The 13,381-nt window shown below is 51.8% G+C and overlaps 5 protein-coding genes across 5 annotated transcripts; 4 read left to right on the top strand and 1 right to left on the bottom strand.

Annotated features, from left to right (window-relative positions):
- Nucleotides 1-1,806: 1,806 nt before the first annotated feature.
- PFLUO_LOCUS5592 (Isopenicillin N epimerase component 2) lies at nt 1,807-3,010 on the top strand (the record flags this gene model as incomplete). Its single annotated transcript, XM_073783052.1, has 2 exons — nt 1,807-1,870; nt 1,929-3,010. The coding sequence occupies 2 exons, from the start codon at nt 1,807-1,809 to the stop codon at nt 3,008-3,010; spliced, it is 1,146 nt and encodes a 381-aa protein (XP_073639646.1).
- A 473-nt stretch (nt 3,011-3,483) lies between these two features.
- On the bottom strand, nt 3,484-5,691 carry PFLUO_LOCUS5591 (uncharacterized protein; the record flags this gene model as incomplete). The annotated part of the gene is made up of 3 exons (XM_073783051.1): nt 3,484-3,696; nt 3,776-3,840; nt 3,918-5,691. 3 exons carry the CDS (start codon nt 5,689-5,691, stop codon nt 3,484-3,486), a joined length of 2,052 nt encoding a protein of 683 aa, XP_073639645.1.
- Nucleotides 5,692-6,616: 925 nt separating this feature from the next.
- On the top strand, nt 6,617-7,350 carry PFLUO_LOCUS5590 (uncharacterized protein; the record flags this gene model as incomplete). Its single annotated transcript, XM_073783050.1, has 2 exons — nt 6,617-6,806; nt 6,863-7,350. The coding sequence occupies 2 exons, from the start codon at nt 6,617-6,619 to the stop codon at nt 7,348-7,350; spliced, it is 678 nt and encodes a 225-aa protein (XP_073639644.1).
- A 980-nt stretch (nt 7,351-8,330) lies between these two features.
- On the top strand, nt 8,331-9,443 carry PFLUO_LOCUS5589 (uncharacterized protein; the record flags this gene model as incomplete). The annotated part of the gene is made up of 1 exon (XM_073783049.1): nt 8,331-9,443. One exon carries the CDS (start codon nt 8,331-8,333, stop codon nt 9,441-9,443), a length of 1,113 nt encoding a protein of 370 aa, XP_073639643.1.
- Nucleotides 9,444-10,201: 758 nt separating this feature from the next.
- On the top strand, nt 10,202-12,157 carry PFLUO_LOCUS5588 (uncharacterized protein; the record flags this gene model as incomplete). Its single annotated transcript, XM_073783048.1, has 3 exons — nt 10,202-10,804; nt 10,864-12,005; nt 12,058-12,157. The coding sequence occupies 3 exons, from the start codon at nt 10,202-10,204 to the stop codon at nt 12,155-12,157; spliced, it is 1,845 nt and encodes a 614-aa protein (XP_073639642.1).
- Nucleotides 12,158-13,381: the final 1,224 nt, after the last annotated feature.

Genomic DNA, 13,381 nt, shown 5'->3' with positions numbered 1-13,381 from the left:
TGTCTCGTCTCACTAAGATGATTCTGGAGTGCTTGATGGTAGAGAGGGGTTTGTGTAATTATGAGCTTGTGGAATTTACTTCTTCTCCTGGATCTCCAGACTCGTTGGAATAGTTTTCGTTTCCAATGGTTGAGTGATTTTTTTATTTAACAATACACTAATAGCTAAAAATCTGTAGGTGAAAAAAATAGCCGCAAATGGTCACTTACTACTGTAAGCTTTTCTGTAGATCAATGCGAATTCCACCTACAGTATACGGCTACAACCACAGACGTCTGCGACTCTGCTAAAATCCCTTCATTTACCGGTCCTCTATTGGAAGCATCGTACCGCGCATAATAACAAATTCAGAGAGGTACAGCTGCTAGTTGCCAGCTGAACAACTTTCGTTTGTTTATTTTTCAGGAAGAAGGCCACCTTGTGGCGGTGAAAGACAATCCTTGTAAAGGTGCCCTAAGATGTTCTTTATAAGCAAGCTTCCCGTAGAGCTAAAACCAAAAACACACATCTTTCTCCGTCGTGCACCGTTCCAGTATCTTTGCTTAAAATGTTGGCTGTGTTATCACTACTATTCATTCGACATGAGCTTAGACCCTTGCGCAGCGTGTAGCTAGACTACTGAACGCTAGAAACATTGCAACTACTAGAGCTACCTCAAACTATTCTATGAAGTAGGCGACTAAGGTGTCTAGTCGCTAGGCTCAAAGTTGATATTAAAAGATCGAGGCGCTAGCCTTCCGACCTTCAAGGTACCAAATATTCAATTTGTGTAGGAATAGACATCTATTCCTATTCCCTTCGTTGTCGAATCCTAGGAAGAAGGCAAACACACCCTCATATTAATGCGACGCATCCCTAGCGAGACCTTAGCGAAGCTTGGCCCAAGCTTTCTATGGACGACAAAGAGAGGATAGCGAAGCAGACCGCTGAGTATCTACAACAACTTCGCAATCTCTAGTCTGATAATATTCAATCTCTCAGTAGCCGTCCGGTCTTTTCCAACTTCCTATTCAAAGATAAGGATTCTAAGACTCCCCACGGTCCTCTAGCATCCGATAGTGATCTCTGGAATGATATAGAACGTGGATTGAAAGAGACGATACCTAATGCTGCACGATCACGACTGCGACAACGCATGCCTTCCGCTACGCCTTACACCTTTACGCATGGAGACCTCACTAATGTTAATATCATTGTTGAGAACGGCTCCCTTGCCGGCATAATTGATTGGGGGATGTCTGGATACTTTCTAGTTTGGTGGGAATATGTGTGCACCTCGGTCCCTGATAGTGAGGAGGACAGACAGTGGAAGACGTTGTTACGAAAATATATGCCTGAAAATAGCGCCGCGCGTGAATTCTGGCTGGACTATTATTACCTTTGCAGGGATCTAGGCAGTGAAAGAGCAATGAAGTTCATGGAGAAAGTAAGAGGTGAGACCCGTTAGGGGGTGTGTAGCCATGCTTCTTCAAATCATGTGATTTCTTATTAGTGCATTAAATACTTCGTCTCCCTATTATCATGCCTTACACATAGATTTTCTGGGCAATAATCGATATTTATCATCGAGGACTGCTCGGCAGTAATGAATTTGTATCAATTCTTTTCGAATAAAGAGCAAGTCGAGATGGAACGAAACCACGACATTAACGGATGTATAAACCACGTGATGCACAAAGCCCTCTCTCCCCGCGCTCACTTCCCCCGGACCTCGGCAGCAAAGGATCGTCGTCATCCTTTAAAGACTCGGCTGCCGCAATGTGAGCTTGTCTACATTCTATCTATTTCCCCTGTTCAATTCTAGCAATGGCTGCTACTACTCCGCCGCTTAAGGGCATTCGGGTCATTGAGCTGGCCGGCCTAGCTCCAGGTATACCTCCTCACTCGACCTTTCTCTCGCAACAACAGCAGCTAAAGGGGAAATATAGGCCCGTTTGCCGGTCTCATGCTCGCCGACTATGGTGCATCCGTTCTCCGCGTCGATCGCCCTTCCGCTGCGAGCGCCGATCAACTGACCCGACACAAGACCTCCATCACGGTCGATCTGCGAGACTCCCAATCGCGTGATGTTCTCCTGCGATTGCTCACCGCAGCCGACGTTCTCATCGACCCGTTTCGTCCCGGGGTCCTTGAACGCCTAGGTCTATCTCCAAGCGATGTTCTCCTCAAACACAACCCACGCCTCATCGTCGCGCGCATGACGGGGTTCCGCCGCGACGGAAAATACAAAGACATGGCTGGCCACGATATCAACTACATCGCTGTGTCTGGAGCTCTATCAATGTTAGGCCGGGCAGGCGACAAGCCCTACGCCCCAGGCAATATCCTGGGCGACTTTGCAGGTGGCGGCGCAATGTGCTTCCTGGGGATTATCCTAGCTCTAATTGCGCGCACACACACCGGGCGCGGACAAGTCGTCGAAGCCAACATGGTCGACGGGTCAGCTTATCTCGCGACATTCCCGCGCCTAGCGCGTCAGAGTCCTTCGTGGAATGGACCACGCGGAGAGAACCTGCTAGACGGCGGCTGCCCTTACTACGATACGTACGAAACCAAAGATACAGGTAACTATTTCGCCGTTGGTGCCCTGGAACCACAGTTCTATGCGGCGCTACTACGTGGTCTGCAGCTAGACCCGGCTGCTATCCCTGCGCGCGAGGATCGCGCCAATTGGCCCGCTCTTCGCGAGATATTCACTCGCCGATTCAAGGAGAAGACCCGGGCCCAATGGGAGACTGTCTTTGATGGCACTGATGCTTGTGCAACTCCAGTGCTAGAGCAAAGCGAGCTCGAGGCTGCGGGCTACGACCAGCGGCCTGCAGTACATCTGGCAAGCACCCCGGCCCTGCCCATCAGGGCGGACGAGGGCGGTTGGTCTGGGAGCGGACTAGCACCTGGTGATGGCGGAGCAGATACCCTCACGTCGTGGATGGGATGGAGACAAGACAAGGATTTCAAAGTTCGTGACGACGGGGCACTGGTCGCCGCGAATGACAAGGCGAAGCTCTGAATGTGGTCAAGATTTAGAGCATCGAGTTTCTTGTATAGGCAGGTAGACAGAGAGACATCTCTTAAATGCGGCGGTTATTTCCGTTCCTGGACCCAATTGCGGAATATGGACGCCCTGAAACAGATGATATCACGAACAACGTCTCCAGCTCCACCAGCGGGTGTGGCGCAGCGAATGTGGCGCAGCGGATGATCCGTTTGAAATACTGTATTTTTCAATTCAATCAACGTGCCCTGACTTCCAGCCACCGTTTCTAGTAGTCTCTGATCCTACATTTACAAACCGCATAGTCTGCGATATTTTCTTGGTGGATGACTAGCTAGGATTTCCCGTTTTATCAAAAATAATCTTGTGCCAGGCTGTCTTGAACCGGATCTCGTGTAGAAATATATATCTGTGAATTACTCAAATGGAGCAAATTTTTCTATTCTATTGGTTCTCAACCAATAAAATTATCACATGTTATTCCAGGTTCAGTTTTCTAGATGCATTGCTGCACTGACACAGGCAAGGTGGCTGAACGCTTGCGGAGCGTTGCCCATTTGCTCTCCGGAGATGGCCACTTCCTCAGAGAAAATACCTAGGTGATTCCCGAACGAAAGCATATTATCGAATACGGCATAGGCAGTCTTGAGAGGCTGCGCTAGACCTGGATAATTGGACAAATGGGCTTTTGCTTTGGCGGCCTAGGATTCCTTTCTGTTAGATCACGAATGCCCAAGACAGAAACGATTTGCAGTTGACTGTAGCAAATGGAAGACTTACTCTAGCTAGAGCCTCAACGAGCCAAAAGGTAACCATTGCAAAGCATCCTTCTTGACCTCCAACACCTAGGAGAATTCCGATATTAGAATTAGGTAGCCATTGAACGCCAATGATTCGGATTTAGAAAGATGGGAATACATACCATCATTAACTTTCCAACGATCGTAGCGAAACACCAGACTCGCACTGGTCAGGCCACCCTTTTCAATGGGAGTCATAATCTTCTGTAATGTATTGAGGAGTCGTGGATCGTCTGGAGCAGTGAAAAAGACCAGTGGTGCAATCAAGAGCGAAGCGTCCAGGACGTCGCGGTTTTCATAGCTCAAGCAGAAATATCCCTTCTCGTGGTTATATCCTTTTTCCATGATTTTATCGTAGAGCGTATCCCGCGCACGGATCCATTCATCCCGTTCCGGACACGCGAGATTTGATCGTTTCTCCGCTAATCTCAGTGCTCGATCGATGGCGACCCAGATCATGACCTTGGAATAGACAAAGTTCTGCATCTGCCCCCGGACTTCCCAGATAGACATGTCAGGCTCATCTACCACACGGATAATGTAATTGACAATTTGTCGAACAGATACCCATTGGTCATACGAAATTGGCTTTGCGAACTTGTTATAAAGATACAGGCCGTCAAGGAATGCTCCATAGACGTCGAACTGCTTGTGAGTAACGGCTTCGTTTCCAACTCGCACCGGCCGACTGCCCTGATAGCCCTCAAGGTGATCGAGTTCAAGCTCAGAGATATCATGCTGCCCGTGGATTGACATCAGGATAGGAAGGAACTGTTGTTTTATAGCTCCCTGCTGCGGATCCTCGTGGGACAAACAGGGGATCACTTTGTTGAAGATAAAAGTGGTGTACGCCTCGGCCTCTTGGTCATAGCCGTTCTTGAGAAAGACGTAAAGGGTGAATGCGGTATCTCTGGTCCACGAGTAGCGATAGTCCCAGTTGCGTTGGCCGCCGACCTGCTCTGGGAGACCGAAGGTAGGAGCCGCGATGATTGCTCCCGTCGGCTTGAAGGTAAGGAGTTTCAACACTAGAAGGCTTCGCTCCACTTGCTCACGGTAGTGACCTCGGAACGTGCATTTTCTTGTCCAGCTGGCCCAGTAATCGTAGGTCTCTTTTTCCAACCTGTCTATGTGCGAGCCAATCTCGTTCTCGTCAAGCGACTTTTCATCGCTATGCATGACAAGCGTCACGAATTGCCCAGCTTTGAGGCAAAAATTGGCGACCAGGCCCGGGCCTTTAAGACCCTGACGCTGTTGCGCCTCCAATTTGGGAACCAGGTTACTAGGCCGCCCCCCTTCAGTCGACTGAACGTGGATGTCCACGCTGAGTGTCCCTGTCGGACTTTCAAACCGGACAGATTGTACTCGTTCAGTCTTCACGTTGGAGCTGGTTTCGAAGGGCCCATGAATCGTATGCCCGTCGCGGGCATAGTTAAACGCGGGGAAGAGTTCGACGGCGATGTTCACGGAGCCACGAGGGCATCCAATCTTCCGAATAAGAGAGGAGTGACTGCCAGAGAAATCGAACGGGGTTGGCTCCAAGTCTGTACAATGGCACCAGCCAGAGAGACGGTTATCAAGTTTCAACGGTTTATGGCCTGACACGGGGAGATAGTCCAGTAGGCTTCCAACGCCTTCCTGCGTGATCCATCGTGTTTCTAACATGTTCGTGTAAGGCAAATACCGTTGCTTGCTGATCGGATTCTGGTCGGATTGAATATCGACCGAGAAATGGCCGCCCTTCTCGTTATCCAGAAGACGGCAGAAGACCGAGGGCGAGTCAAAAAACGGCCAACACATGAAATCGAGACTACCATCCTTGCTGACGAGGCCGCATGTGTGCATGTCGCCAATGAGCCCGTAGTCTTCAATCCCTTTGTATTTCGATGTGCCAGCCATGATGGGTTGGTGGAGGGGTACCTAAGCAATTTATTATATGGGGCCTGTGTGTTCGAATCCCAGCTCCGGATGTTGGACCAGGTAAGTGTGCGAGTTTTGTGTGCACTTTATAGAAAGAAGTACTGGGCTTCCAATACCTTCAGGACGGTTGGGGATTCCAAATCTATGATTGCTCATGGCGTCATCTGGAGATCGGACTAAGAGGTATATATTCAGGATCAAGAATCAAACATGAATTGGATACACAGTGATAGACAGGGATAAGAGGCCTAGAATGATGCTTTGAATCAGACAGACCCTTGGAAAGAACATGTTTATCTTGTCACAATCCATGGATGTAGTCCAAGAACCGTGGGAATAGGAAATAGACGAACAGCACTCGACGTGAAAAAAAAGACTAGTCTCATAGTGCTTTCCATGAGACCAAATCCTGGTTCGAACAACAACTGACTTGCATGAAAACCTGGCTACCGCGAAGGATACCAAATTATTCCGAACAAAAGGTCTCATATTTAAGAAAAAGTAATGAATACGTGAGGTCAGGATGACCAGTTTACGCTGTGATGAATTTTTGATCCGCCACTTCTTTATAGTTTACGTCCTAAGTCTACCGTTCCTTTGTGATGAAGACTACTGGCGGCGATGCGTGGCTGGCTCTCAAAACTGCAACGTCTGCATTGTTAGCAATTTGGGACACCTTCCTTTATTTATTCTGTATCCCGAGTAGGCTGTTCTCCGCATTTTGTGCATCAACAGGGATGTGTGCAACCCCGCAATCTAGACAAATGCATATTCAAAGAACAACCCGCGGCAGCCGGGCCTCGGCAGCTGAACGCCCTTCCAGCAATTTATTTGATCAGTATATATACACACTTTAAGCACTCCAACAAAATAAATTGCTTGGAGTCCAACGTTCCAAGCAACCATGGCGTGCGCAGTCCCCACCCAGATGATCATCCTGCCCATCCAGGACAATATCCCGATCGACGTGCTCTCCAGCAAAGAAGGCCAGATTTGGTCCCAGGTGCTGAACATCTTCGAGAGCTGGCCGGGTTTCAAGCGTCTCTACTGGGGGCGAAAAGTCGAGCAGCCGAGACAAGTACATCTGCATATCAGTAAGTGCATAACCGCAACAACAGAGAGAGAAAAACACGCGAATAACGACATATAGCTCGAGATAACCTGCACCAGCACTACGCGCTAATCGCCTCACGCGAATGGCAGCAAATCATTCAAGCCCTAGAACCCCTGGGCGTCGACAAAGCCACCGATCTCACCGTCCGCCATGCCATGATCTCGGAGTTCTCGCCTAACCCCCGAGCCCTGGGCAATGGCGCACCCGTCAGCGGCACGGCCATTTACCTGACTCCTGATCCGGGAGCGTGGGAGAAGATGTGGTCACTGTGGACCAGCATCGTGGTCAACATCCCCGGCTGCATTGGCGTCACGGGTGGATGGATGGTGGAACCGGTGGAAGGCACGAGCCCCTGCTATGTGGTGCATGTCGGCTGGGAGAGCATCGAGATCCACGATGCCTATCATGATACCAAGGATTTCCGGCGTCGCGTGAATATTCTGCGCGAGCACAATAAGGGGTTTCGGGAGTATGGACATATTGCGTTTGCGCACTCGCGAAGTCGGCGGGAGGCGCATCTTTAGTCGTTTAGTTAGTCGTCGTTACGAGTCGTTTTAATTACTGACAATGGTCACAAACCCTGAGCGGCATCCTTGATTTTGTGACGTTGAAATGAAAATAATGCCGTCTGCACCGCCACAATGACCGTGCTCAGGTACATCCTGGGTTTGACTTTTAGTAGTATATCTATGCTTCTTTATTGCCCGGATCAATGCGCTCCTATTCCTCGACTTCAGGAGAAAAGGCATTCAATCCGTCTCCTTTATTACTATTGAATCTACACATTAAACCAAAATCCACCACCATTGGAAAATACCTTATCAAGTCACCGTGTCATGATGTTTCAGTGGCGGTGCTGAGTCAGCCCGTGCGGTTCCGCTGTCCAAGGCCCCCTGCCAATCATGCACGAGGCGGCCTAAGTCTCTTGCGTATTCTCCCATTACTATTCCACTCCCCTGCTCGCCTCGACTCCTGCTCACTCTCACCGTGCCCGCTTTCCCCTATCTCCCCCCCTCTCTCTTCCCCTGATCCGCTCCCTGATATCGGCTGGTTAGCGACACTTGCCGTCCCCAAATTCTCGCTCGCTGTCATCCCCTGAAGAAATCGCAAACCTCCAGCAGCGACCTGAGGGACAATTGGGTACCGCCAAGAACTTGACCCTCGTGTGGGCGCCAGCCGATCTCTTCGCTTGTCATCCGCCTGGCATCAACAGCTTGCCAACAATTTGTCCTGACTCGCCATAAATGAGCGACGCCCTCTGAGAAGCACACCCATCGAGTCGATTCTGCAGCTGCATGTACTTGGGTGGGCGCTGAAACCGCAGATCCCTTCGCCTGTCAGCCGCGCGCAACGGACGCTTGAATCTTTCCTTCTGTTCTCACACAGTTAGGACTTTGCACCAGAGATATTCTTTCTTGAGCACGCGGTTGCCGGCTGCGGGCTCTTTTCTTTTTCATACGGTCGTATCTGCCAACGTTGCATGGTTGGTGTACTGCCGCCCAACATGACGGACTTTCGAATGCCCATCCACCAGGGCCCTCCTGCACGGAAGCCGGTGGGCGGAATGGGGCAATCACACGCTCAACATCCCTACGATACTCCACGGACTCAACTTGCTCCCCATTCAGCGGGCGCCCCCAACGCGCACAGCCGGACCCGCACCACCTCCTCCAACGTGCTTCCCTATCCTTCCGGTTCCCAGCAGTACACGACCGCAACGGCCCCGCCGCCGCTTCCACAGACGATGGCCCCTCCGACCAACTATCCGTCTGCCCGACGCCTGTCCAGCACGACGACATCCACCGCCTCCACCACCAACAACAACAACCAAATGCCGCAGGCAGGACCTGGAGGCCCGGACATTCGGCGCAGCATCTCATCTCGCTCAGGTAACTCGCAGACAGGGTACGTGGCTCTCATGCGCCGACAGAAAGCGACAGTTTGGTGCGACCGGGCACAGCCTGAAGATCCGCGCGTGCGAGCACAAACGCTACGAGACAAGAAGCGAGCGTACCTGGAGGTTCATGGCGCGGGCGCCGGGCGGGCAGGAGCACTGGCCAGCGGGAAGATCCGCCATGGAACCAAGGGCACCAAGGAGTTTTCGCCGTCGAATCTGGTGGGCGCCAAGGTTCCGGTGCGATTGAGCGCCAATGAAGTCGGAGATGCCGAGGAGGACGCACACAGCAGTGAAGGTGCGAGGCACCGCCGGACTGGCAGCGGCCGCAGCTCCCTGGGTAGCCAGCGATATCCTAGCGGATACTCGCGAGCACAAGGCACCATGGGCAGTAACAGCACGCCTCCCAGCGAGAAGACAGAGCTTCCCGATGTATCAGAGAACACACCCGCCGAGATCCAGGCCGAGGAGAAGAGTCGAGTGTCCTCTCTAGTCCAAGACGACACTGCCACTACTCACAGCAGCGCCACTCATAGCAGCTTTACTCACAGCAGTGAGCAGGAAGACTTTGTGCCCGACATGGAGGCCCCGAGCGCAGCCGTCGCAGCCGCTCACAATGCCAAAAAGGTAGACGAGTTGCGACGCCGGGGCAGTGTTGACGAAAGAACCACTTCCATGACCAACGTGCGACTATTCGTGGCGAATCCGGATCTCAGCGACTAATTGCTCCGCGCCTGACGTTTACCTCTATGGATTCTTGTTTCTTTTTGTTATTTCCCCCTTATTTTCTTATGATTTTGCCTGCTTTTCTCTCCCTGATGGGACGATGCACATAATATCTAACCTCGCTGGAACTCCTCGCTGGGCCGAACTGGTGCAAGCGTCGGTGGTGGTGCCCTTGCAATGTCTATATGTCTCTTGTCTTTTCTGTATCTGTGGATTCGTTTAGCGCCCCCGTCTCGTCGCCTTGGTGTGCTGCATCGGCTCCCTTGGCCTTTATCCTCGCCGTTTTCTTTGTGCCTGCATCCGGGGCTTTCTCAGCCCCGGCCTTGCGTGTCCTAATAGCCTTTCTATTACTTCTTATTTCAGATCTGGGATATTAATTGTACAACGAGGACTTGTCCATCGTTTTTTCATCCGATCTGTAGTTCGTGGCCGTTCACTCAAGAGTCTTATAGTGCTGATGACTCAGCAACGCGGTCGCGCGATCCACGCGTCTCTCCCTTTCGCTTCACCTCGACTGTTGCTCTGTATCCAGCACGCTTGCTTTCCCTTTGTTCCTCGCTCTGCCATCCGCATTCCCTCGTTTTCTCTTACATAACTCCCTATCTTCGCCCTCACCAATTCCCCCTCACTGTTATTCCTCATGAACTGAATCCACGACCCGAATCTTCTTTCCCACAACCGTCAACTGCGACTCTCCCACACCACCACGCTCCCTCCTCCCCGTCTGCCTGGGATCAGCAATCAAAACCCAAGCCATGGAGTCCAACACGAGTCTCTCGCCTCTACCACACACTCTTTCCTTCCCCGCATCACCATCCTTGGGGCCACGCAAACGCTCAATCCACGAAGTTGATGACAGCACGCTTCCTGCCCCCGAAGCCAAACGTCCACTCGTGCAATTCGATGGCGACAATCAAGAAAACCGAGACCCGTCCGTCTCGGCATCCTCGGATACCAAGCCTTCTCCATCCGTCGAGGTGGTGATATCACGGCGAACGCCCTCTGGTGAGGAGACTGCTGTAACCACGCCCGGCCCTGACACTACTCCCGCTCCCAAGAAGCGGAAGCTCCCGCCGGCCAGCAAGGAGACAAAGCAAAACGAGAAGGAGGCAAAGGAGCGCCAAAGACTTGAAGAGAAGGCTCGCAAGGAAGAAGAGAAACGTGTCAAGGAAGAAGAAAAGAAGAAACGAGAGGCTGAGCGCGAGGAGGAGAAGAAGAAGCGTGAAGCTGAGCGTGAAGAGAAGAAGAAAGTTAAGGACGAAGAGAAGGCCGCGAAAGAAGAGGAGAAACGCAAGAAGGAGGAGGCCAAGGAGGAAGAGAAGCGCAAGAAAGAGGAGGAAAAGGAGAAGAAATCGAGGGTAAGTGAATGCAATCCTCTTGCAGCCTACCCATGCTAACTGACCATCGAACCTTCCAGTCACAAATGAAACTCAACTCCTTCTTTGTCAAACCTCCCGTTCCCTCTGCATCTCCCAGAAAAACCAACGTCACTGCTTCTCCGAGCGAGCCATCTGCCGAGAGCGACCCTGTTCCCACGGAAGCGGAACAGGGTACACAGACAGACTATCAACGCGCATTTCCCGATTTCTTTTTACAATCCCACACCACGCTCGCGCCTACACATCGCTTTGAACGAGACGCTAGTGCCCTCGTACACGTGCAGCAGACCGTCGATGCCTGTTTGAAGGCCAGCCGTACTTCCGAATCCCGACCCTTCCGTCCTTCTGAAATGTTCCAGATGATGTCGTATCGTCGCCGGCGAGGGAGACAAGTTGCCTCGGTGAAAGAGATCCTCTTACGCATGCAAAACTCTACGGACGGTGCGAGTGATATTCCGGACACGAACACGAGTTCGAACCCGCAAAAGTTACTACACCAGATCCCTATGAAGTCCCTTAAATTCGCTGAAGACGTTCGGCCTCCGTATCAGGGGACATTCACACGAAATGTTCCTGAAGATTCGGCCACCAAGCTGTCCCGCAACCCATACCATCGGGGGCTTCCTGACACAAATTACGACTACGACTCGGAAGCGGAATGGGAGGAGCCTGAGGAAGGAGAAGACCTGGGCTCCGAGGAAGAGGACGAGGGAAGTGACGAAGGGGAGGACGATCTCGAAGGGTTCTTGGACGATGAGGATGATGCTCTGGTAGGGGGCAAGCGTCGGCTCATCGTTGGCGATCTCGAGCCGGTGTGTAGTGGTATTCGGTGGGCGACAGGTGTCATCGACCCCGAGTTTCAACCTTACCAGATCGAAACCATCTCCGAGGCCGTTAAATTCCCCATCAAACCACTCTCAGATGAATACTGGCAGAAGCCTCAACCTAATAACTCTGGTCCCGCGAAGGGGCGGGTTGCGCCAAAAAGCCTGGGTCCGCAAACGCTCCCTGCTTCCTGGGGCCCCGCGGGCCAGGCAACATCAGCCGTGGGTGCTGTCCTGCCGACCTCGTTGTCAAAGGCGAAGCGACCATTCCCACCGGAACAGCTGGACGAGTTCAAGAAGGCGGTAGAGGGCAATGATCTCAGCAAAATTGGGCTTGTCGAGATCTTGAAGAAGAAGTATGTGTTGATGTTTTTCTTGCAACGTCTAGGCTGACCGCGATTCTCTTAGATTCCCCAAAGTGTCGAAAGATACGCTGAAGGCTACTCTTGACCATGTTGCAGTTCGTGTGGGCCAGAAGGAGGCTGACAAGAAGTGGGTGTGCCGATGATTTGACTCGCGGCCAACAGGTCGCCTCTTTACGAATACGGACCTCTTGCATGTTTACGAATTTTTACGACTATGCGGTCTCCGGGCTATCTGATACTGAAGCATCCTGTTCCCAAAGCATCTGTACCCCCATGTTCAATTTACGGTTATGGTTATGTATGCCAACCGGTCCCAGTCTAGTGAACAATACAGACTACCACTATTTCACATCAACGTGTCCGGTGTAGAATGGGACTATACCCATGCCCCCATGTTGCAACCAGCGACACTGTCAATGAGAATATGCGGGGGCTCGTGTAGCTGCATTCTGCCAGATCTCGGAGCTCGGACGCATTGACATCAGTAGATTCCTCCCGCGAAGTGGTCCGTGACAATGTCGTTACTATTCATAGCAAATCCCCAATGCAGGCACACGGGCGAAAGGCATCATTTGCCATTGGCCCTGAAAATCCCCGATCCATCAGGTCCCTCTAACTCCGTCTTGGCAGGGTCCTGCACAGAAGGATTCGCTCTTATTCAGAGTGACGCTAAGATTCGGGCTAAACGTGAATCCTGCGTGGATCATCCGCCACCCGCATGGGGGCCCAATCCGGAGAGTTGAATACTCTGGCAGGCATTACACAGAAAGTTGTGCAGATTTCGGTCTGTCCGTGGGAGGCGGAATTGGTGTAGGTTGGAATTATCTAGGTCGCCTTCAGGTTATTCAGGCCGCCATCGGGTTACTTATGGCAACTGGTGGTTACTTAGGGTACCTGGTGGTTACGTAGGCCACCCATGGGGTTGTGCAGGCCACCCCTGGTTATGCAGGCTGCCCCTGGGTTAGGCTGAACGTTGCTTAATTCGACCCCACTGACCTCACAGGGGCCCCATGCCGGCAGTGCCGACTCAGTGGCGATGGTCGTGAAATACCCTGCAGATTATCTTTTTTTGGCGTTGATTGAGTTTCAGAAGCTAACTATAGTCGTTCTGCTTCAATGCTAGCATGGCTGAGTGTGTGAATGTCTGGAGAAGTAGGTCGGTTGGTGCTCAGGCCGCACAGTCAGGAACCCGTTCTTTAGGGCGGACGAGCACGCCCGACGACATGCGTTTGTCAACCCGTTCATTTCTGCGCGACACGGCTCAACCATGGACCCGGTGTTTGACACGGGAGGGAATTCGATTTTTATTGTCGTCATAATGTTCATGAACCCTTTCACCATGAATTTCTACATCGGGTAAGTGTGTG

The sequence above is a fragment of the Penicillium psychrofluorescens genome (genome assembly GCF_964197705.1).
Source record: "Penicillium psychrofluorescens genome assembly, chromosome: 3".
Taxonomy (NCBI): domain Eukaryota; kingdom Fungi; phylum Ascomycota; class Eurotiomycetes; order Eurotiales; family Aspergillaceae; genus Penicillium; species Penicillium psychrofluorescens.
Note: the sequence above shows the minus strand (reverse complement) of the source record. Positions and strands in the feature narration are given on the sequence as shown.